Source organism: Gigantopelta aegis, chromosome 5, assembly GCF_016097555.1.
Source record: "Gigantopelta aegis isolate Gae_Host chromosome 5, Gae_host_genome, whole genome shotgun sequence".
NCBI lineage: Eukaryota > Metazoa > Mollusca > Gastropoda > Neomphalida > Peltospiridae > Gigantopelta > Gigantopelta aegis.
Genome location: NC_054703.1, coordinates 12,341,401 through 12,365,135, shown reverse-complemented (window position 1 = coordinate 12,365,135; position 23,735 = coordinate 12,341,401). Strand labels below are relative to the sequence as shown.

Sequence of the window (23,735 nt, the reverse complement as noted above, 5' to 3'; positions counted from 1 at the left end):
TGCTTGATTGTTTCATTGCAGTGTGCCATTTTGAGGAGAGTCCGGGAGCCCGAGGCTCGCAAAAATCATATAGGACTCTCTAGCTTGGCTAGCATACGAACCCACACGGCTCGTAAAAATTGTACAAATTGCACTGATTCTTTGAAATGACACAGTCAACATATATCTCAAAATCCTGGGAAACCAGTGTCTTTAATAGTGATCTTTTCCATGGTTTCATGTAAAACATTTAGTGTGTCTTCTGTTCTACTGGAGACACACGGCAGGTCTCACTGGGTTGGTGGCGGGCTCTAAAGATTTGTAAACAGAGTCCTTATGACACTTAAATTTGTTTAATCCAAAATCACACACTGCACTGTAACGTGAATCACCACAAAATGATGGTGCAACTGGGAATCTATCGCATAATGGCCCAGTCGAGAATGGCCGTTAGTCTTAATAACCTAATAACTTAAACCTTTAGAACAGAGTAAAACATATATACATGGACATGTATTGCAATAATTGATCAGGGTTCATAGCTTCAAAGATCAAACAAATTCAAAGACTTTCACAAAGACTTTTACCTGCCATTTTCAAAGACTTTCACAAAGACTTTTGCACAGCAGTACGTCAAAGACAATAGAATGCGATAAAAATACCAAATCGGTTCGTTTACATTGCTGTCCATGGCCAAAACATTGAGCTTTTTTACATGCATCATGACAGATTAAACCTTGTAACTGGAAAATATCAAATGCATGTAGCTGTAAAAGATATCATCACTGATTTGTGAGAATGTAAAGACTTTTAAAGACTTTTATTACAACTCAAAGACTTTCAAAGAATTTAAAGACTTTTAAAGACTTTTATTACAACTCAAAGACTTTCAAAGAATTTAAAGACTTTTAAAGACTTTTATTACAACTCAAAGACTTTCAAAGACTTAAATATTATTTCAAATTCAAAGACTTTCAAAGAATTTAAAGACTGCTACAAACCCCGATTCATATTCAACCAATAAAAATTAAATTTGTTACTTTAATCACATGCATTAGTTTTGTCAGTCAATTATCAAGCATTGCAAAAAAAACTAAACAAATGTCAATTAATTATTTAAGACTCATCAGTCATATATTTTTCTTTATTAAAAAAACAAACAACACCTGTTCAAATCAATTTCGGATCATCTACTTACTTCTGGAAACATTTCCCTTGAGCATTAGTTAGCATAGATCATCTCTACATTGACAAACCATTTTACAGTATTTTCCCATAATGTGAAATTTTACATTGCAAATTTGTTAGTTATTTGTACAATCAGTGTAAATATGGTGAGTTACATGGTATACGGATTGAATATGAGAGTATGGGTTTTGCTGTAATTTTATGGTTATATGTGATAAAAATATTACAATAAAATTCCTCAAAATACTGTTTATTTACTATTATGATATTAGAGAAAAAACAATTCCGCACAATCAGTTATAGCCAAAAGGTGAGAAAATATTTGAATTTGTTTTTAGTATTCTATTTTGAGGAGTTTTATTGTGAAGAATATAAATGTATATATATAAAGGTACGTGTGTATATATATATATATACATGTATATATACCGGCCTCGGTGGCGTCGTGGTTAGGCCATCAGTCTACAGGCTGGTAGGTACTGGGTTCGGATCCCAGTCGAGGCATGGGATTTTTAATCCAGATATCGACTCCAAACCCTGAGTGAGTGCTCCGCAAGACTCAATGGGTAGGTGTAACCCACTTGCACTGACCAGTGATCCATAACTGGTTTCAACAAAGGCCATGGTTTGTCCTATCCTGCCTGTGGGAAGTGCAAATAAAAGATCCCTTGCTGCCTGTCGTAAAAGAGTAGCCTATGTGGCAACAGCAGCTTTCCTCTAAAAAAACAGTGTCAGAATGACCATATGTTTGACATCCAATAGCCGAAATAAGATAAAAAAATCAATATGCTTTAGTATATATATATATATATATATATATATATATATATATATATATAAACAATTTACAACCACTGGCTTGAGGTGGATTAAAAACCTGTATTATTAGTCAGGTGGTCTCAATAATCAGTGGTAGTATACAGCGTATAACAAAGGTGGTTGTATTATGGGTTGGTATGTCACCTAAAATAGACAATTTATTATTTTTTGCATTTTAGAATCAACTTTTTATATTAAAAATGTATGACAGTGGATTAAATTTGAATTAAAAAAAAAAGTTAAAAAAACAGAACTGAAAAATTAACTCAGCATAAATCCATTTCCTTTTAATTGCTTCACATTAAATACAATTTATTGCCGCATGTATAATTTTACACCAAAAGCTTGGGAGAATATAAATGTGCTTGAGATACAAACATATATTTACAACAAGTGGGGGCTGGGAGGGGGTGGGGGTGGAAGGGGGTAGGGTGATTTGATGGGAGTTGTTCATGGTTAACTGGCTACACGTACGTGTACCTCTTAATTAAAGTAAAAACCGTTCAGTACTTGGTAAACTATACGGCTGTAACAAATCCAAATCTAATTAAATCTCTTGTTAATTTTATCTGGTACTCATACTTACAAAGAAAGTTTGGTTTGTTTAACAACACCACTAGATCACATTGATTTATTAAGCATCGGCTATTTGATGTCAAACATTTGGTAATTGTGACATATAGTCTTTTAGAGAGGAAACCCGCTACCTTTTGTCCATTAGTAGTAAAGGGATTTTTTTATATATAATGTATGCCCCATCCCACATATAGGATAGGACATAACATGGCCTTTGGTATATCAGTCGTGATGCACTGCATGGCTGGGACCAAAAATAGCCCACTGACGGGGATCAATCTCATGCCGACCATGCACCAAGCGAGTGCTTTACCACTGGGCTACGTCCCACTCCTCATCCTTAGAAAGGTTAATATATAACTACAGTGATACCGTACAATTAAATGTATCCCTAATTAATATCTCCAATGCTGAAAGGTGGATATATAACTACAGTGATACCGTACAATTAAATGTATCCCTAATTAATATCTCCAATGCTGAAAGGTGGATATATAACTACAGTGATACCGTACAATTAAATGTATCCCTAATTAATATCTCCAATGCTGAAAGGTGGATATATAACTACAGTGATACCGTACAATTAAATGTATCCCTAATTAATATCTCCAATGCTGAAAGGTGGATATATAACTACAGTGATACCGTACAATTAAATGTATCCCTAATTAATATCTCCAATGCTGAATGTACAATTATCTGTAAGCTTCAACTTTCAATATTTTAACAGTGTAATAACAACAAAAGAAATGCAAATAGTTTAATATATATTTTTTCATAACAAAACTTAATTCAATAAACAGACTGTCAAACTGCATTAAAATGTTCACAGAACATTAACATTTTTAACAGCTATAAAACTGGAATTCAAACTGAATAATTTAAAATAAATTTAAAAAACAAAACATTTATGCTTTTCTTTTGTTGTAAAGTATATGTGTATTGGTGATAATAACCTGAAATATGTTTACATGCTAGAAAGAAAGAAAGAAATGTTTTATTTAACGAGGCACTCAACACATTTTATTTACGGTTATATGGTGTCAAACATATGGTGAAGGACCACACAAATAATGAGCGATGAGACCCGCTGTCGCCACTTCATGGGCTACTCTTTTCGATTAGCAGCATGGGATTTTTTATATGCACCATCCCACATACAGGATAGTACATACCACGGTCTTTGATATACCAGTTGTGGTGCACTGGCTGGAACGAGAAATAGCCCAATGGGCCCAACGACGGGGATCGATCCCACACCGACCGCGCATCGAGTGAGCATTGTACCACTGGGCTATTATGTGCTAAGAGTAACAATTGTTGTACATATGTAGCCTACACACAAATATATAGTGACCAAGTACTGGCAAGCAATTACTTCATGTAATGGTTTCGATGTACAAACTGCATATTAACATACACATACAATGCATATCATACATGCAGACAAACAAAAAGGCAACATACAGAGAACAGGGTTCAATGACAGTGGTTGCTACGACAACGTGGGGGTTTCCAGGACAATGTGGGTAAGGCTCCTTGACAACAGGGTTCAGGAAAGGGATAACGGAACTGTACCTTTGATCGTATTTCGTGAACACTAAACGTCTGATCCTGAATTTGAAAACAAAGCAATGATCGAACAGATCCAGATGTTTAATGTACCAATTAAACTACACATACATTTGTATATTAGCTGAATAAAACGTTTTGCTGGTTTCCTATAACTTGCTCAAAACAAATAGGGTAGGTGGATCTGAAAACCAATTTTATTTGGGAAACTTATGTTTAATAGAGGTTAGGGGAAGGGTTTGGGGGTCAAAACGCCACACTGCTCACCCCCCCCCCCCCCAAATATATATCCTGGAGGAGTATGACTCGACCCCCTCACCCCCTCTATAAACTTCTTTCGACAGTCTAGATCTCCCATCCCTGCTAATGTTTCTGCAAATTGTAAACATCTATCATCACGGTATCTAAGTGAGAGTTCTGTATCATTTTCTTGGGAATTTTTTTTTTTTTAAAAACCCAACGATTATGGCTGGCGGGTTAAAACTAAGATCTATCAGGTAAGTGGACATTAACGAGCAATGTTCTGACTCCTATTACAACTGTCAGATTACCAACAGTGTTCCAGTTCAGTGTTAACAGTTATTCAATACAATGTTAATAAGGAAGGACATGTTTTATATAACGACGCACTCAACACACTGTATTTACGGTTATATGGCGTCGGACATATGGTTAAGGACTACACAGATATTGACAGAGGAAACCCACTGTCGCCACTTCATGGGCTACTCTTTTTTCGATTAGCAGCAAGGGATTTTTTTTATATGCACCATCCCACAGACAGGATAGTACATACCACAGCCTTTTACACCAGTTGTGGAGCACTGGCTGGAATGAGAAATAGCCTAAAGGGTCTACCAACGGGGATCAATCTTAGACCGACCGCACATCAAGCGAATGCTTTACAACTGGGCTACGTTCCGCCACATGTTAATAAAGGCCCAGTGTTATAGATGCAGAATACTCTGTTTAGTGTTAGATATCTATAGTTGTACATGGTTTAGTGTTAGGATACCTACAGGTAAACACATGTTATATACAACAGTTAGCTCATAGACCTAATTTGTGAAACATGACGAATACAAGAAAAAAAAGAAATTAACAATGCACTCAGTGCTATTCCATGGGATATGCTTTTCCATTAGCAGCAAGGTGTGTTTTATATACATCATTCCACAGACAGGATAGCACATGCATACAATGGTCATTGTTACACCAAATGAGGAGCACTGTCTGAATAATAATAACAAAAATAGCCCCATGGGCCCATCAATGGAGATGGATCCCAGATCAACTGCATATCAAGCAAGTACTTAACCACTGAGCCACATCCCCCACCCATCTCCCCCTCCAAATGAATGAACATCAAATATTAAAGAACAGAATAGAATATATGTTTAACAACACCCCAGCACAAAAAATGTGTAGTAATTGTGCAGCACTGCTTGTGACAGGAAAAAATAATAAGTGTATCGAGGGCAATCAATCCTGGGAGCCACCACACCCATTCTGACCCCACAATAATTTGTCTTTATCTAGATTATAGACAACAATTCATCACTCATTATAACCATTGTATACAGGCAGGGTTTCTGCCAGAGGGTAAAACGGGTATGGTGCCATACCCAAATTTTGGGCAGATTTAATATTTTTCAAGTTAACTTTTTGACAAAACTACTTATTCTTATCATTACTGTATGCTTTTCTTAACCCTAACCCTCAACGTATTTTCTTTCTGAGAGAAGTCCCCTATATTGTGGTTGCATTCAATTCCATAGCGCCATACCCAAAATTTTCTTTCTTGCGGAAACACTGTCACCATATATGACCGGATTTGGGAATAAGATATATGATATAATTTATACCAGAACGATTTTCCAAAAAGTAGAAACACCCTCCATTGCTGACAAAATTGTAGAGTGTAGACAGATTTGAATATGTGCAATGTGGTACAATATGTCTTGTCTATTGTATATGCAAGAGTAGCCTACATTGTATGTTGATGCACTTTTTGGTATGAATTCAAGTTAATCTTGAATTTACTATTTCTAAAAAGTAAAGATTGAATGAATGAATGTTTAACGACACTTCAGCACAAAAATTAGTTTTAAAAAACACAGCCATTTAAAAAAAAAAGAATAAAAAAAAAAAAGAATACAGATATAAATTTTTATTTCAAAAAAAAAGAAAAAAAAAAGAAGAAAAAAGATTAAGAAAAGGATGATACCATCACACATACATTTTACTAACTGATGACATTTATTTTACCTCAGTTGAAAAAGTATTTGTTTATTTAAAAAAAAATTAAATCCTAATCTTACATAGACGTCAGAAGATAGCAGCAACTGGGAGGTGGGGGTCACTTACTAAATGAGAGTTCATACCGTGCATATTGTGGTCCCCCAGTTTCAGAGTTGGGGGGAGCAGTGCCCCCCCCCGTTTCCGATGCCTATGCCTTAACAGACAAGACTGACATAGACAGTAAAACTGACGACGATTTCAGCAAGTAACAGGAGCAGTGACAAGACAACAGACGTGTGAACTATTAAAACACACAGTGACCCCTGCCCCCCCCCCCCCCATTTCCAATGCCTATGCCTTAATAGACAAGACTGACATAGACAGATTTCTAGAAGGAAAACTGACAACGATTTCAGCAAGTAACAGGAGCAGTGACGAGACAACAGACGTGTGAAGTATTAAAACACAGTGACACCCCCCGACACACACCCCCCATTTCCAATGCCTATGCCTTAATAGACAAGACTGACATAGACAGATTTCTAGAAGGAAAACTGACAACGATTTCAGCAATTAACAGGAGCAGTGACGAGACAACAGACGTGTGAAGTATTAAAACACAGTGACACCCCCCCCCCCCCCATTTCCAATGCCTATGCCTTAATAGACAAGACTGACATAGACAGATTTCTAGAAGGAAAACTGACGATTTCAGCAAGTAACAGGAGCAGTGACGAGACAACAGACGTGTGAAGTATTAAAACACAGTGACACCCCCCCCCCCCCCCCATTTCCAATGCCTATGCCTTAATAGACAAGACTGACATAGACAGATTTCTAGAAGGAAAACTGACAACGATTTCAGCAATTAACAGGAGCAGTGACGAGACAACAGACGTGTGAAGTATTAAAACACAGTGACCCCCCCCCCCCATTTCCAATGCCTATGCCTTAATAGACAAGACTGACATAGACAGATTTCTAGAAGGAAAACTGACAACGATTTCAGCAAGTAACAGGAGCAGTGACGAGACAACAGACGTGTGAAGTATTAAAACACAGTGACCCCCCCCCCCCCCCATTTCCAATGCCTATGCCTTAATAGACAAGACTGACATAGACAGATTTCTAGAAGGAAAACTGACAACGATTTCAGCAATTAACAGGAGCAGTGACGAGACAACAGACGTGTGAAGTATTAAAACACAGTGACCCCCCCCCCCCCATTTCCAATGCCTATGCCTTAATAGACAAGACTGACATAGACAGATTTCTAGAAGGAAAACTGACAACGATTTCAGCAAGTAACAGGAGCAGTGACAAGACAACAGACGTGTGAACTATTAAAACACACACACACACAGTAAGGTTGATAAGAACTAAACGGCATGCGTTCTTACCATCGACCTTAGAGTCCAACATTCGTTGTACTTCAGATAAAACAAACCATAAGACGGGTTAGTCAAACCAAGCTCAAACAACAGCAAAACTGCTCTCAAGACAATGTTTTATTATAAAATTATTTTTACGAGAAAATAATATGTAAAATTGCAATTTATTTTTAAAATACAATTTAAGTTTTTTGGGGTTTTTTTTAATATATGTATATGTATGTTATGAAATAATTTGTATGAGATTAAAAAAAAAAAATGTATAACTTTACATTATACCAAAATTTTAAAATAAACTTAGGTTTTTATGAGATAAAAAAAACTATAACTTTACACTATAGCAAAATTTAAAACTATACTTCAGGTTTTAAAATAGAGGTCATTTTTAAAATACATATGTAGGGTATGTTTAAAATTAAAAATATAGCATCTTAAAAATAATGTTTTTACATTACAGGTGATTTTAAAATAACAGATATGTTTCAAAATAAATTGAAACAAAGTGGTAATAGTCGTTTTTTGCAAACCGCAATTGTATTTAAATTTGTAAAATATAGTCAAATTTTAAAAATACAATAAAGTTTTAAAATACAGTTCATTATTATTATTTATTTATTTATTTATTTATTTATTTATAAGTTTATTATGACCTAAATTGGCAAAAATAAAATAGCCTCTATACTGTTAACAAAAATATTACGTACAAATCAACACAACCAATGAGGTTTACGAATTGCTTCTGATTGAAATTCTATGTATGTTATTCCTTGTGACATGAAGCAAGTCTACTTTTTCATCATCAAGAGTTTGAACTGCGGAATCTGCTTTAGGCACTATTTAACTCAAAGGATATATTAGCCTTGTTAAAAATTGGAAACTGTGTCTATGAGAAAGACAAAAGAAAATTGTTGTGACCTATCAGCGACAAAACAAATTATGCAAATCAAGTTTACTCAAACTTCATTATAACAAAAAGACACAAAAAAACAACAACTTAAAAACTAGATACTTATCACAAAATTTTAAAAATATAAGTTTTAAAATACAGGTATATTTCAGTTTATCATGACCTAAAATAGCAAAACTAAAATAGCCTCTATACTGTTAAAAAATATATTACATACGATGCGGTTTACGCATTGCTTCCAATTGAAATTCTATCTATGCTATTCCTTGTGACGTGAAGCAAGTCTACTTTTTCATCACCAAAAGTTTGAATAGTGGAATCTGCTTTAGGCACTATTTATCTCAAAGCTGTGTATAAAAATTGGCTACAATGTCTAGGAAAAATGACAAAGACTTATTGGTGACATTAAGCAAATCAAGTTTACTTAAATTACCGTACATTAGAAAAAAAGCCTTTAAATTATTAAATATTTTATAAACGAAAAACGTATCACAAACTCCACAAACTAAATAATCAGAATAGCAGCTCCATGGAAAAGAAAAAGAAAGAAAGAAATGTTTTATTTAATGATGCACTCAACACATTTTATTTACGGTTATATGGCGTCAGACGAATGGTTAAGGACCACAATGATATTGAGAGAGGAAACCCGCTGTTGCCACTTCATGGGCTACTCTTGTCAATTAGCAGCAAGGGATCTTTTATATGCACCATCCCACAGACAGGATAGTACATAACACAGCCTTTGATATACCAGTCGTGGTGCACTGACTGGAACGAGAAATAGCTCTATGGGCCCACTGACAGGGATCAATCCCACACCGACAGTGCATCAAGCAAGTGCTGTACCACTGGGCTACGTCTCTCACCCCCATGGAAAAGAGTTCTCCTGTTTATTTTATCTTATTTTGTTGGAAGAATGTACATGCCTGACTATTGGATTATACAATGTGGAATTATGGTGTAAAAACAGGTTGATTCCTAGAAATAAGACAGGCCTTGGTGGCGTCCTGCTTAGGCCATCAGTCTACAGGCTGGTAGGTACTGGGTTCGGATCCCAGTCAAGGCATGGGATTTTTAATGCAGATACCGACTCCAAAACCCTGAGTGAGTGCTCCGCAAGGCTCAATGGGTAGGTGTAAACCACTTGCACCGACCAGTGATCCATAACTGGTTCAACAAAGGCCATGGTTTGTGCTATCCTGCCTGTGGGAAGCGCAAATAAAAGATCCCTTGCTGCTAATCGGAAAGAGTAGCCCATGTATTGGCGACAGCGGGTTTCCTCTCAAACTGTGTGGTCCGTAACCATATGTCTGACGCCATATAACCGTAAATAAAATGTGCTGAGTGTGTCGTTAAATGAAACATTTCTTTCTTTCCTAGAAATAATTGCCATTCATGTTGTGTGTTGTGTGTTGCCTGTATCCTCAAGTTTAATGGGAACTGCTTCCCTGTTTGGACCCCTCGAAGTACTAAGCATTAATATTTTTAAATCTAGATGGTGAATTGTTTTTATAGTAGAATGGTCCTCTCACAATTTAAAGAATGTCTAATACATGTATATGATTATTTCAACACAGAGTTGAGAGATTCAAAAGAAAGGAAAGGAATGTATTTAACAACACCTCAGCACATTTTAAACTACAGCAATTTGGTGTCTGACATATTGTAATTTTAACACTGGGTCGATTGAATGAAATTTGTTATGATGTAATAAAAAAATTTAAAAAGTTTGTTCTGTTTAACGACACCACTAGAGCACATTGATTTATTAATCATCGGCTATTGGATGTCAAACGTTTGGTAGACATATAGTCTTAGAGAGGAAACCTGCTACATTTTTCCCATTAGTAGCAAGGGATCTTTTATATGCAACATCCCACAGACAGGATAGCACATACCATGGCTTTTGATATACCAGTTGTGGTGCACTGGTTGGAGCAGAGAAATAGCCCAATGGGTTCACTGAGGATGCCAAAACGATCCCAAACCGACCGTGCATCAAGTGAGCGCTTTACCACTAGGCTACGTCCCACCCCATTCAAAGTATGTGAAATGCAGTGTCGTGTTTCAAAATATGTTAAACCAATAACCACCTAATAGGGGAACTTAGGATCTGGTTTGTTTTTATTACGTACCCGTAAATAATGTTCTAGCAGAAAGCCTGAATGGTACAATTTACATGTAGCTGTGATAAAAATGAAGCATTGTGGAATTATTCAAAGTTCACCCTGGACTGTAACAAAAGCGACAACATATATAATCATAAAAATAACAACTACATACATGTACTAAAACTGGCGGGTTAGAAAGTTTCTGTTATGTTTTTAAAACCAGTTAAAAAGAGGAAAGCAACGTGGTTAAAATATAAATTCTGTTAGTTCTTTTATACATCACATACCTGAGCCTGCATGTTCACCTAGGGTCAAAGTTCAAAGTTCAAAATTTCAAAGGCCATGCAAAGAACCAATCAAAGCACAAAGAAGTGAACTCTCTCTATACGACTCTATTCATTATACAGTGAAACCTCTCAAAACCAGACCCTCTGTAAACAGGAATCCTTTCAAAACAGGACATTTTTCATGGGCCCTTTTTAAATATCTATACATTAGAGAACCTCTCTAAACCAGATACCTCTTATAACGGGACTTTTTTACTTGGTCCAGAGGATGTCCTGTTTAGAGAAGTTTGACTGTAGTATTTACACAAAATACCAAATTCCGATAAAGGTGGCTTAGTATCATCGGTTCCATGGCTATCTTTGGGCGAGCAGAAAATGTTGTCACATCATCTATTTAAACTTCACAAACTGCAAAACCCCATAAAATAACAATAAAACATGAAATTTCTTCACCAAATTATAATAAAATTCGCAGTTTGTTTTTCAAAAATTTGCGACTGGTTAATTTGGTGAGTGCCAGAGCTAGTCCGAGTTGTGAAAACATTTATAAAATAGGATGTAGTTACATGTCGTAGGATTGTCTCCCTTTTTCAAATGAATAAGTAAGGAATGTTTGTATAATGAAAAAGTGCGGTGGAAACCTGCTACATTTTCCTTCTAGTAGCAAGAAATATTTCATATGCACTTTCCCAATTATAGGACAGCACATACCATGACCTTTGATAAACAGGCATGGGGCACTGGTTGGGATGTGAAAAACACCCAGAATGGGTCCATCGACAAGAAGAAGTTTGTTTTGTTCAACAACACCACTAGAGCACATTAATTAATTAATCATCGGCTACTGGATGTCAAATATTTGGTATTTCTGACTCGTAGTCATCAGAGGAAACCTGCTACATTTTTCTTAATGCAGCAAGGGATCTTTTATATGCACATTCCCACAGACAGGAAAGCAAATATCACGGCCTTTGACCAGTTGTGGTGCAATGGTTGAAACAAGAAAAAAAAAAGAAAAAATCAGTTGAATGGATCCATCGAGGTGGTTCGATCCTACAACACAAGCACCTCAAGCTAGCACTCTACCGGCTGAACTAAATCACGCCCCAGAACTGATTTTAACCAGACAGCCCTCAAAATGGAACTGTTTACTTAGTGCAGTAGGTGTCCGGTTTAGAGAGGTTTAAGTGTATAAAGAGAGTTCACTGGACAAAATGACCAAACACAATACATACTACAATCTCTCCTTGCTATTAACTCCAGTGATAAAACAAAGCTACCCATGCAACAGAAAAAACAATATTTAATTGTAATTCTTTCATATCAATATATAATATCATTTGAAAACTGCTGAAACATTTTATTAACCAAATGTTTATTATTACTTGTTTAATTATGTTTTTTAATTTATTATTATTGTTATTAATTTCTGTATTACTGATTTATATTATTAATTTAATATAGTTTATTTGATATCGATTTTTATTATTTTGTTTTAGTTCTTGGAAATTATAAATGAAGAGTAACATACAGTTAACTTTTATCAAACATGGATCATAACGCTATACTGTGTTAACAAAACTTGAATTTCTGAATAAGTTATTTTTTCATATTAAAAAAAATGGAAACAAATATTTCAATGATTATTAAAAAAAATTGAAAGTTTTTGTTTACCACTCAGATATCCGTTTTAAAACTGTAAAATATATGATTAACTTGATGAACATTTTAACCCAGTACTAATATACAAATAGACAATGCTTAATACAAATGAAGCAGATGCAACTAAAGTTACCTAACCCCAATTCTAACAATGCTGGGCTATTACTATCAACAAAAGAAACCAAACCAAATATATATATATTGATAATTAGATTTAAAAAATGTATAACTTACATAACCATCAGTAAATAAAATTTATAATATTCTATCTTTTGATATTTTTAATACTCGAATATTATCATTATACATAAAAAAAAGTTATTATTAAAGTTAAAATATTACATTCAGAACAATGCAAAGGCATTATTAAAGTTAAAATGTTATTACATTCAGAACAATGCAGGAGGTTTTGTTGGGTTTGGCTTTTCCCCATCAAGGGAGACAACTCACCTGCTGCTGCGAGCTGGCTGGATTGGTGAGATTCTGACAGGCCATCTGAATGGCCTGATTGGCTCTCGCGAACTGTGATTGGTCAACAACTCCAGGACGACCAGGTTCTGAGGCTGGGTCCGCAATTCCAACCAGATAGGCAGCCTAGAGACAAGAGAAATAAATAAATAAATAAATAAATAAAATAAATAAATTTATCCTATAACTTACACATGATATCCATGTCATAAACCCATGTGATAATATTACCGATGGAGGCGACTTTGGTACTGTGACTTACTAAAAATTAAATTAAAATGTGATTTTAGAAGTGTTATAGGATAAACAGAATTCACTACTCGTGTTGTTTAATATGTAAAATATTAACCTCGTTTAATTAATCAGTATTTGTCTCGACAAACAGCCTCCACAAATACCGATTAATATAGACTCGATTGATATTTTCCTTATTAAAAAATACTTGTGACGAATCCTCTATAAAATTTGTTATAACAATACTAGAATATCAAATGACAATTTAAAAAATGGCTGTAATAGTGCTCAATAGTATAGAGACAAGATAAATAAATAAATAAATAAATATAAAACAATACTAGAATATTAAATATGGCTTGACAGTGCTCAACACAATACAAGTAGAGCATACATGGATCATACCATGGCTATAACCTTAATTTACCATTAAAATGCTTACGGTTATAACCATGGTTCAATCTGTATACACACATGCATATAATATTATAATTTTGTTCTTATTTTTTTTTTTTTTATATATATATATACCAGTGGTTCTTGAAAGCTATTTTCCCTATGCTCCATCATCAAAGAGCTGATTACTGAATTTCCAACATAACCCACTGTGATTAAACACCCAGAACCCCACCCCTCACCCTACCCCTCCCTGACCCTACCCCTCCCTGACCCTACCCCTACCCCTCCCTGACCCTACCCCTACCCCTCCCTCACCCTACCCCTCCAAAATAATCTTACTCATCCCTTTTAAGACCTAAGATCACACAGTGAAGGTGATTTTTACAACTGGGGCATTATTTCGTCAAACAAAACCATTAACTTTCAAAACAGTATCTCTTCACAAGGCAAAGTCAGGACATTTAAATCTTATTTTGTTTAACAACACCACTAGAGCACATTGATTTATTAATTATTGGCTGTTGGATGTCAAAAAATTTGTAAATTTGACTTATGTCTTAGAGAAGAAACAAATATTTGTTTTGTTTAAAGACACCACTAGAGCACACTGATTTATTAATCATCGGCTACTGGATGTCAAACATTTGGTCATTTTGACATCTAGTCTTAGAGGAAACCCACTACATTTTTCCATTAGTATCAAGAGATCTTTTATATACACCATCCCACAGACAGGACAGCACATACCACAGCCGTTGATATACTAGTCGTGGTGCACTGGCTGGAACAAGAAATAACTCAATGGACCCACCGCGTATCAGGCGAGCGCTTTACCACTGGGCTACATCCCACCCCCGTTCCATCAATTTCGATCCCTGCTACAAGATGGCCGACAGAAGATTACCTGAGCTGATGCCTCCGTCAGACCACAGACCGAGTTTGCGAAGTTGCGCACAGAATCACAGAACTCGTCGATGTCACCCTCCTTCGCAAACCGTGAGATACCAGTCATCGCGTCACCCAGAGTCTGGAATACACAACAAAATTATTTACATTTATTGTTTAATCTATGTCTGTCTGAGAAACAATAAAAGATCAATATTAAACATTTAGAGTCGAATTTAGGAAAACACAAAAAAAAAGTATATATATTTATTGTTTTAACTATGTCTGTCTGAAAAACAAAAACAAGTTCAATATTAAACATTTAGAGTTGAATTCAGAAAAAAAAAGAGAAAAAAAAAGTATATATATTTATTGTTAAGTGTCAAATTTAGAAAAATTCTTTGTCCATTAGTGTACCTTTCCTAAACAGCTGTGTACACACGTATATATGTTTGTTAATTTGAGTTAATGTGCATAATATTACGTCTTTTTTTCACATTTAAGAGCTAAATGTATTTAAATTAAACCAACAATGATCATCAAGTATATTGTGTATCACAAAAAAAAAAAAAAAAAAACGAGTGAAAACTGTCAATATATTATTTAATTAACTAAATGCATATAAATGACTGATTAAAAATTGTTCTTGTCCAAAAGATTCATAAAATACACCTCTTTTTTTTAATATAATATATAAAAATCTTGACAAGGTTGAACCATTTAATCTCTACCAAAACATTACTTTGTCAACAATGTTAACACTTTTCTAGTTTAGATTTAAAGGGACGGACCCTACTTTTCAAACACTAAGGCATATTCCTTCACTATTAAAGCCATTTATTATCACTGAAATCAAACATTACTTTATTGTTTAGATTATTCATTTCCGTACAACCGAAGTGTTTCTAAACATCCTGGTGTTTCGAATACCATAAAATGCATTTTTCATATTTTTAAAAATGCATGTGCCTCTGAGAAGTAACTGTTATGGAGTCACATTTTAGTCTATTTTTAAGGGTATTTTAATATCACACTCTTGTTTCACTCTGTTGTATCCAAATTTGTTACAGGTTTGTAAATTAACCAAACTTAGTGTCCATTTTTACGGGTTGAAACTGGAGTCAAGGTGAAAAATATGCCTTAGTGTTTAAAAACTAGGGTCTGTTCCCTTAATTCTACTATTTCAACGGGAGCTTACAATTTCAATAAATTAAATAAACCAAGACAATCAAATTGCATAGTATAAGCTGTAATTCATACAAATATAGAATTATAACATTTCTTATTCTGAAAGATTAACTGTCACCAAAATTATTTCTAATATCCAAATGTTAAAAATAATTCTGTATGAAAATGATTTGTAAATAAAATTATTAAAACCATAACCATAATTACTGTAATTTATTATTATAAACATCCGAAAGAAAACAAACGAACTGTACAACACTATACCAATGAAATAATAGTTTATTGATATCCTGTAATACGCCTATGTTACAGGATATCAATAAACTATTATTTCATTGGTATAGTGTTGTACAGTTTGTACGGGCTCCCATTTTGGTAAGGGGCATGCTGTTTTTTGCCTGAATTAAACGAAAATGCATGAATCTGAATAAAAACGTTTATTCATATTAGCATTATTACCAAACAGCTATATAGGATTGCAAACGAATCGCCACACATTTTTACATGGATTACAATTAATTTTGAGGGTAGAATGATGGAAATACATTGTACATGATAAAAAGGTATTAGGTTAGCACAATTTGCCCAAATATCTGTATAATTTTTGCCTAAATATCTGTATAATTTTTGCCCAAATTTGAGGTTTTGCTCCTGCCCTGTCTCGTACGCTTATGTCGTGTAATAATATAAATGATCAATTATTTTAAAAGAGAAAGCTTGTTTCATTTCACAGATTTCTCAGTTCATACATGAAGCAAAGGTTTTCTTATGCATTATTTTACATGCAGAAGATCACATACAACATCCTTATATAGTCACTTGTATCACAAGTATTGTAACCTTATTATTAAAAAAAATATTTTATAGATTTTTTCTTAAATCATGTTCTTTTAATCTTTTTGTGTTTGTTTTTTTTAAAATTATTTTTAACAATTCTAGTATACAAACCTTATGTTCACCAACCCCAACTTTCACCAAATGTTACAAGGGTAAAAAAATTTGAAAACAAAGTTTTACCAGCTATTACCAAAAGTTTTAATAGTAAAAACAACAACAATAATAATAATAATAACAATAATAATAATAATAAAGTTCAACAGGTTTAAACAGACCTGGCCATGAAACAAATTAAGGTGAGCGATTAACTGTTCCCCGTACTTCCATTTTTGGGAGACATTTAAAATCTTATCATATTGAACATTTAAATTTAACTTTTTTTCTCTTTTTTTCTTTTTTAATTTACATGCTAAGGGAACTTAAATATTATTCTCTTTGAACTAATTTCAGAGGAAGAAGAAGTTTGTTTTGTTTAACAACACCACTAGAGCACATCAAAAAATAAATCATCGGCTATGGGATGTTGAAAATTTTGTAATTATGTCTCATAGTCATCAGAGGAAACCCGGTACATTTTTCTTAATGCAGCTAGAGATCTTTTATATGCACAGACAGGAAAGCACATACCACAGCCTTTGTCCAGTTGTGGTGCATTGGTTGGAACGAGTAATGCTAAATCATCGGCTATTGGATGTCGAAAATTTGTTAATTATGACTCATAGTCATCAGAGGAAACCCGCTACATTTTTCTTAATGCAGCTAGAGATCTTTTATATGCACAGACAGGAAAGCACATACCACAGCCTTTGTCCAGTTGTGGTGCATTGGTTGGAACGAGTAATCTCAGGGGGAGTGATGAGGAGCTAAAGTGATAGCTCCCTTTAAATGTAAAATTTAAACACAATGTTTAACGGAAAAACGTTTCTTTAATGTCACCTCGACATGGGTGTTAAACAGGAAAGTAATTTTGATACCTGCTCTGGTTGAAGAGAGAACACGCTGCAATCAAGGCTTACTGGCACAAGCAGGATTTTGTAATGGGGAAACAAAGGTAATGGCATGAAGTACAGCCCTCAATTGTGAATGGTGATTTGTGTGACCCCTACAATTTCAACAGTTCATGCAAGAGCTTCATCTCTTGATTATCAGATACTTTATACACACGTTAATTGTTTTACAAAGCTTAATACCATGTGAACTGGTGCAACAGTTTCAAATCAGGGCCCCATTCCACGGAGCAATCTTAGCCCTAAGATCAACGTACGTGCATAGGGTAGCTATGCGTTTAAGGTGATCTTAGGGCTAAGATCGCTTCATGGAACGGGGCCCTGGTCATTATAAATATGATGTTTAATTTTGTATTCATAAAAATCATTCACCAAAGTAGTTAGTTAAAAAAATAAAAATAAAAATAATAAATTAATGAATGAACGTGTAACAACACCCCAGCACACAAATACAGAAAGAAATAATTAAACCTAATAACAAATTTTAAAGAAAGAACAGTTTTCAATTTATCACCCATTCTTACTTTCATTAAAGTAGCCGTCTCAATCTATAAATAATAATATCCAAGGGAACATATTAAACAATCTGAACAAACAACTTAGTGATTTGCATGGATTTAAAAGCATGAACAGAACACAGACTGACAAAATTACGCATACAACACTGATTTTAAATAAACAAAATATTTAAGCCATTGGACATAAGGCTGGTAGGTACTGAGTTCGCCTCTCAGTACCAGCTCCCACCCAGAACAAGTTTTACACATACCCATTGAGCCCTTAAGAACTCGCTCTGGGTTTGAGCCAGTACACTGTGCTGCGAACCCTGTACCTACCAGCCTGTAGTCTGATGGCTTAACCACTGAGCCACCGAGGGCGGTCTTAAAATCAAAACAATGACGCTGCATAGAGAATCCCATTTACAAAATGCTAAATGCACTTTTTATAGAGAATACAGAAGCTATCTGTCAGAACATAATACATCATGAAAGATGAACATGAATTACAAAAGCATTTCGAGAGTATTGTTGAAGGAAATGTTTAATTTAACGACGCACTCCACACATTTTATTTACGGTTATATGGCGTCAGACATATGTTTAAGGACCACACCGATATTGAGAGAGGAAACCCGCTGTCGCCACTTCATGGGCTACTCTTTTTTGATTAGCAGCAAGGGATCTTTTATATGCACGATCCCATAGACAGGATAGCACATAACAAGGCCTTTGACATACCAGTCGTGGTGCACTGGCTGGAGCGAGAAATTAGAGCATTGTTGAAGCAATACGTGTCCCCATCTGAACCCAACACGTTTTCACATCTCCTAGCTTAGTTCAAGGGCAATAACTCTGTCAAAAAAGGCCAAATCCACATGAAAATCGAATTTGATCTTTAACTCTATATAATAAAGATATATATATTTAAAAAACACTTTTAGCTTAATATCTTAAGGCGTTGCAAAAACAAATATCTGAAAAATTATATGTGGGACAGAGTGACAGACAGACAGACAGACGGACAAGACAGTTGGAGACTAAAGCTATAGTTCTCTACAGTTCGACCAGTAGAGAACTGACAATGAAGTAAAAGAATATGGCTAACAGTATAAAACCTGCATGCAATTAAGCAGATTTGTATAAATTGAAAGCCAATCCAAACATTCTGTGCTGAAAATAATCTGTTTAAAACGAAGAGTTCCTGCCTCAACCCATCTACCGGTATATGTAATTTTAGGTTATAACAAAAATGGCTACAGCAACATGACAATGAAATACGACATCAATGAAAATTATAATTTTCTACCATAATGACTGAGTAACGAGATTATGAAGATTACAACAGACATTTAACATCATTAAATAATTAATGTACACAATAAAAGAGATAGGATTTGCAATATTTCTTTTGGAAGGAAGGAAGAAATGTTTTATTCAACAGACACTCACAGGGATTAATCAAGGATATTTCTCCAGGGCCTCATGTCTGATAAAAAAAAATTTATTTAACGACACACTCAACACATTTTATTTACGGTTATATTGCATCGGACATATGGTTAAGGACCACACAGATATTGAGAGAGGAAACCTGCTGTCACCACTTCATGGGCTACTCTTCTTGATTAGCAGCAAAGGATCTTTTATATGCACCATCCCACAGACATGGTAGTACATACCATGACCTTTGATATGCCAGTCATGATAACCCAATGGGCCCACTGATGAGGATCAATCCCAGACCGACCACAAATGGCCTTTGTCCAGTTGTGGTGCATTGGTTGGAACGAGAAAAAACCCAATCAGCTGAATGGATCCACCAAGGTGGTTCGATCCTGCGCTGCAAGCACCTCATGCGAGCACTCAACCGACTGAGCTAAATCCCGCCCCGAGGAAAAGACAAATTTACACATACAACACCGATTTAAAAATGTTAAAAAATTGGTCTACAAGTTCAACTGTGTAACTGTCATTAATGAAGCCTTCACAAGTTGTGCTCATGTATTGGCTTTACAATTTCAGTTTGTATAACTGATCTACTGTTTGTGTAACATTTACTCAGTCTCAATGATAAGTTCGAACAATACATCTTTCATTTTATTTTTCAATTTTAAAAAATGGCTACCCAAACGAAAAAAGATTATGCAAATTATGATTTTGTACAAGCCTGCCTTAATACTTGGTCTCAATATGGTCTTTATGTTTACACATGTCACTCAGTCCAGGTGGGCCGAATTTATAAAGCCTGTTTTTCTTAAAACACAGGTGTTTAAGCGTTGTAAATGTATGTAGTTTATACACACGTGTAAGACATAAACAGACTTCGTAAACACGGCCTAGTATGTTTATAACACTGAAGTTTAAAGATCTGACAATGTGGCCAGAAGTAGAAGATATCTATTTATTTGTTGAGCTGGGCCTTGTTCCACGAACGAATTGTAGCCAAGGTTAATTGTAGTGACTTAAGGCGAGTTTTACATCCGGCATCGTAAACTTTACAGCCGTTCCACAAAGCAACCTTACAGTAGTCGTAAGTGCCCCTTTAATGATTAAAATCTATTTGCGAAGAAGTGCAAATTAGTTAAATAATAAATAGGTTACCGACTTTTTGGAACATCTTGGGTGTATTAATTGATATCGGACATCCATAAAGTAACTTTGTCAGTTTATTTGCTAAGCGATAATAGCCGAATGCATAAGACATGAGAGTTATTTTCCTTATTTTCGTGTGAAGGTCGTATGGCCTAGACTGTTTTTCATCAAATGCAGAGTTTCACAAAAGGTATTTGGTATATATTAGATCCATTTTAACACAAACAGTTAGTATCTTTCTTAGAAAATCATCATCTAATTGCCATTTGACATCTACGTTAGTGGTGTACAACTGCCTCACACCAACTGTAAATGTTCACAGTAATTTACGATGATAGTAAGCTGCGCTGCGTCGTGGAACAGGCTTATGATCGTAGAAAACAGTTACGGTCACGATGGTAAGTATTTACGACAATAGTAGTGCTAAAATCGCTTCGTAGAACGGGCTGACGATCGTAGAAAACAGTTACGGTCACGATGGTAGGTATTTACGACAATAGTAGTGCTAAAATCGCTTCATGGAACAGGGCCCAGGACAACACAAATACGAACACAATGCTGAATCTACAATAAGGATCTTACCTCGATCTCACAGTTAAACTAGGAGAAGCAGATTAACAACGTTAATAAAACATCGCAACTAGCTCGCAACTTGCTCTCAACTTGCTCTCAGGATAAATAATGTAAGTCTACAACTTTAATCTTAAAACGAATACAATTGTGACACCGTATAACTTTACGCACCTAAGCATTTGTGTTACATTTTAAAGTTAAAATCTTTCTTTAAAAATATTTGTTTTTGTGTGTATGTATGTATGTGTGTGTGTGTGTGTGTGTGTGTGTGTTGTGTGTGTGTCTGCGTGAGCTACAACAGCTTGCTCTGAATGTGCACGTTAAACAATCCTTCCTTCCTTGTGTGTGTGTGTGTGTGTGTGTGTGTATGTATGTGTGTGTGTGTGTGTGTGTATGGGTGTATGTATGTGTGTGCGTCTTTGTGTGTGTGTGTTTGTATGTCATGCTAGCTGTGTGTATGTGTGTGTGTGTGTGTATGTATGCATGTGTGTGTGTCCCAGTGTGTGTCTGAGTGTATGTGTGTGTGTGTGTGTGGGTGTGTGTGTTTGTATGTCATGCTAGCTGTGTGTGTGTCCCAGTATGTGTGTGTCTGAGTGTATGTGTGTGTGTGTTTGTATGTCATGCTAGCTGTGTGTGTGTCTGAGTGTATGTGTGTGTGTGTGTGTGTTTGTATGTCATGCTAGCTGTGTGCGTGTCCCAGTGTGTGTGTCTGAGTGTATGTGTGTGTGTGTGTGTGTGTTTGTATGTCATGCTAGCTGTGTGTGTGTCCCAGTGTGTGTGTGTGTGTCTGAGTGTATGTGTGTGTGTGTTTGCTGTGTGTGTGTGTGTGTGTCCCAGTGTGTGTGTGTCCCAGTGTATGTGTGTGTGTTTGTATGTCATGCTAGCTGTGTGTGTCCCAGTGTGTGTGTCTGAGTGTATGTGTGTTTGTATGTCATGCTAGGTGTGTGTGTGTCCCAGTGTGTGTGTGTCTGAGTGTATGTGTGTGAGTGTGTGTGTGTGTGTGTGTGTGTGTGTGTGTGTTTGTATATCATGCTAGCTGTGGTTAACTGAATACTTTGTTTTTTGTTTTGTGATATACGCTTGCCTACTGTGTGTGTTGCATTACTGTGACACTATCTATGTGTTATTGGTGTTTCCACAGGACACACATCCCAACTAAATCTCACCTTTGATTTATCCATGACTCCATCAAGGCACTCGAAGTACGAAACATCACTGACAGGCTCGTTAGGATTGTCCAGCAAGTTTCTCATCATCTGAAACAGATTTTATAACCTGTATGGTTAAAAATATCTTTGTACATATCAAAGCGATACGTCCCACTAGAACGCCAAGATGGACGTAACACTTCAACGTTACACGATGGCGTCATTGAATGCCGCACTACAACCTTACCGGTACGTCAACCAAAAAGAGTTGAGTGATATAAATTAAAATCGATTATGGGTAATAAATAGGATATTAAACTCGCTACCATTTCGTATCACGTTTATATCCCTCATGAAATAATTTTCATTGTTAAAGTTTGTGACAAATGAAAATTATTTCACTCAGGACATAAACATGATATGGAAGCTCGTTTAACATATAAATATAAATAAGAAAGAAATGTTTTATTTAACGATGCACTCAACACATTTTATTTACGGTTATATGGCGTCAGACATATGGTTAAGGACCACACAGATTTTGAGAGGAAACCCGCTGTCGCCACTACATGAGCTACTCTTCCGATTAGCAGCAAGGGATGTTTTATTTGCACTTCCCACAGGCAGGATAGCACAAACCATGGCCTTTGTTGAACCAGTTATGGATCACTGGTCGGTGCAAGTGGTTTACACCTACCCATTGAGCCTTGCTCACTCAGGGTTTGGAGTCGGTATCTGGATTAAAAATCCCATGCCTCGACTGGGATCCGAACCCAGTACCTACCAGCCTGTAGACCGATGGCCTGCCACGACGCCACCGAAGCCGGTAAAAATAAAAATATTACTCAAACCATAAAGCCTACTTACAAAAACAATACATCCTGTAAAGTCAGTTAAATCAAAATGGCAGCATTAATAATCTTTGAAGAGATAATTTTTTATTTTTTTTGTGCCATTTTCCCTTAATTTATATCTGGAGAATTTTAATCTTTCCCTCTCCTGGGATTTTTTCATACATGGATGCCTGGATATGAAATTTGTGGATATATTTAAGCAGGGTTTCTGCCAGTGGGTAAAATGGGTATTAAAATTAATTAATCTTATCATTACTATATGATTTTCTTAACCCTAACCCTAAACTTAACCCATTTTCTTTCTGGGAGAG

The 23,735-nt window shown here is 35.5% G+C and overlaps 1 protein-coding gene across 1 annotated transcript in view; it reads right to left on the bottom strand.

The window, feature by feature from the left end:
- Nucleotides 1–23,735, bottom strand: part of LOC121373262 (talin-1-like) — a 101,876-nt gene that overhangs the window by 54,402 nt on the left and 23,739 nt on the right. Inside the window, exons 20-24 of the mRNA XM_041499784.1 lie at nucleotides 22,589–22,678; nucleotides 18,282–18,305; nucleotides 14,745–14,867; nucleotides 13,190–13,333; nucleotides 7,779–7,808 (exon numbers count right to left, since the gene is read on the bottom strand). Of these exons, the coding sequence (XP_041355718.1) occupies nucleotides 7,779–7,808; nucleotides 13,190–13,333; nucleotides 14,745–14,867; nucleotides 18,282–18,305; nucleotides 22,589–22,678 (411 nt within the window). The remainder of the gene's footprint in view (nucleotides 1–7,778; nucleotides 7,809–13,189; nucleotides 13,334–14,744; nucleotides 14,868–18,281; nucleotides 18,306–22,588; nucleotides 22,679–23,735) is intronic.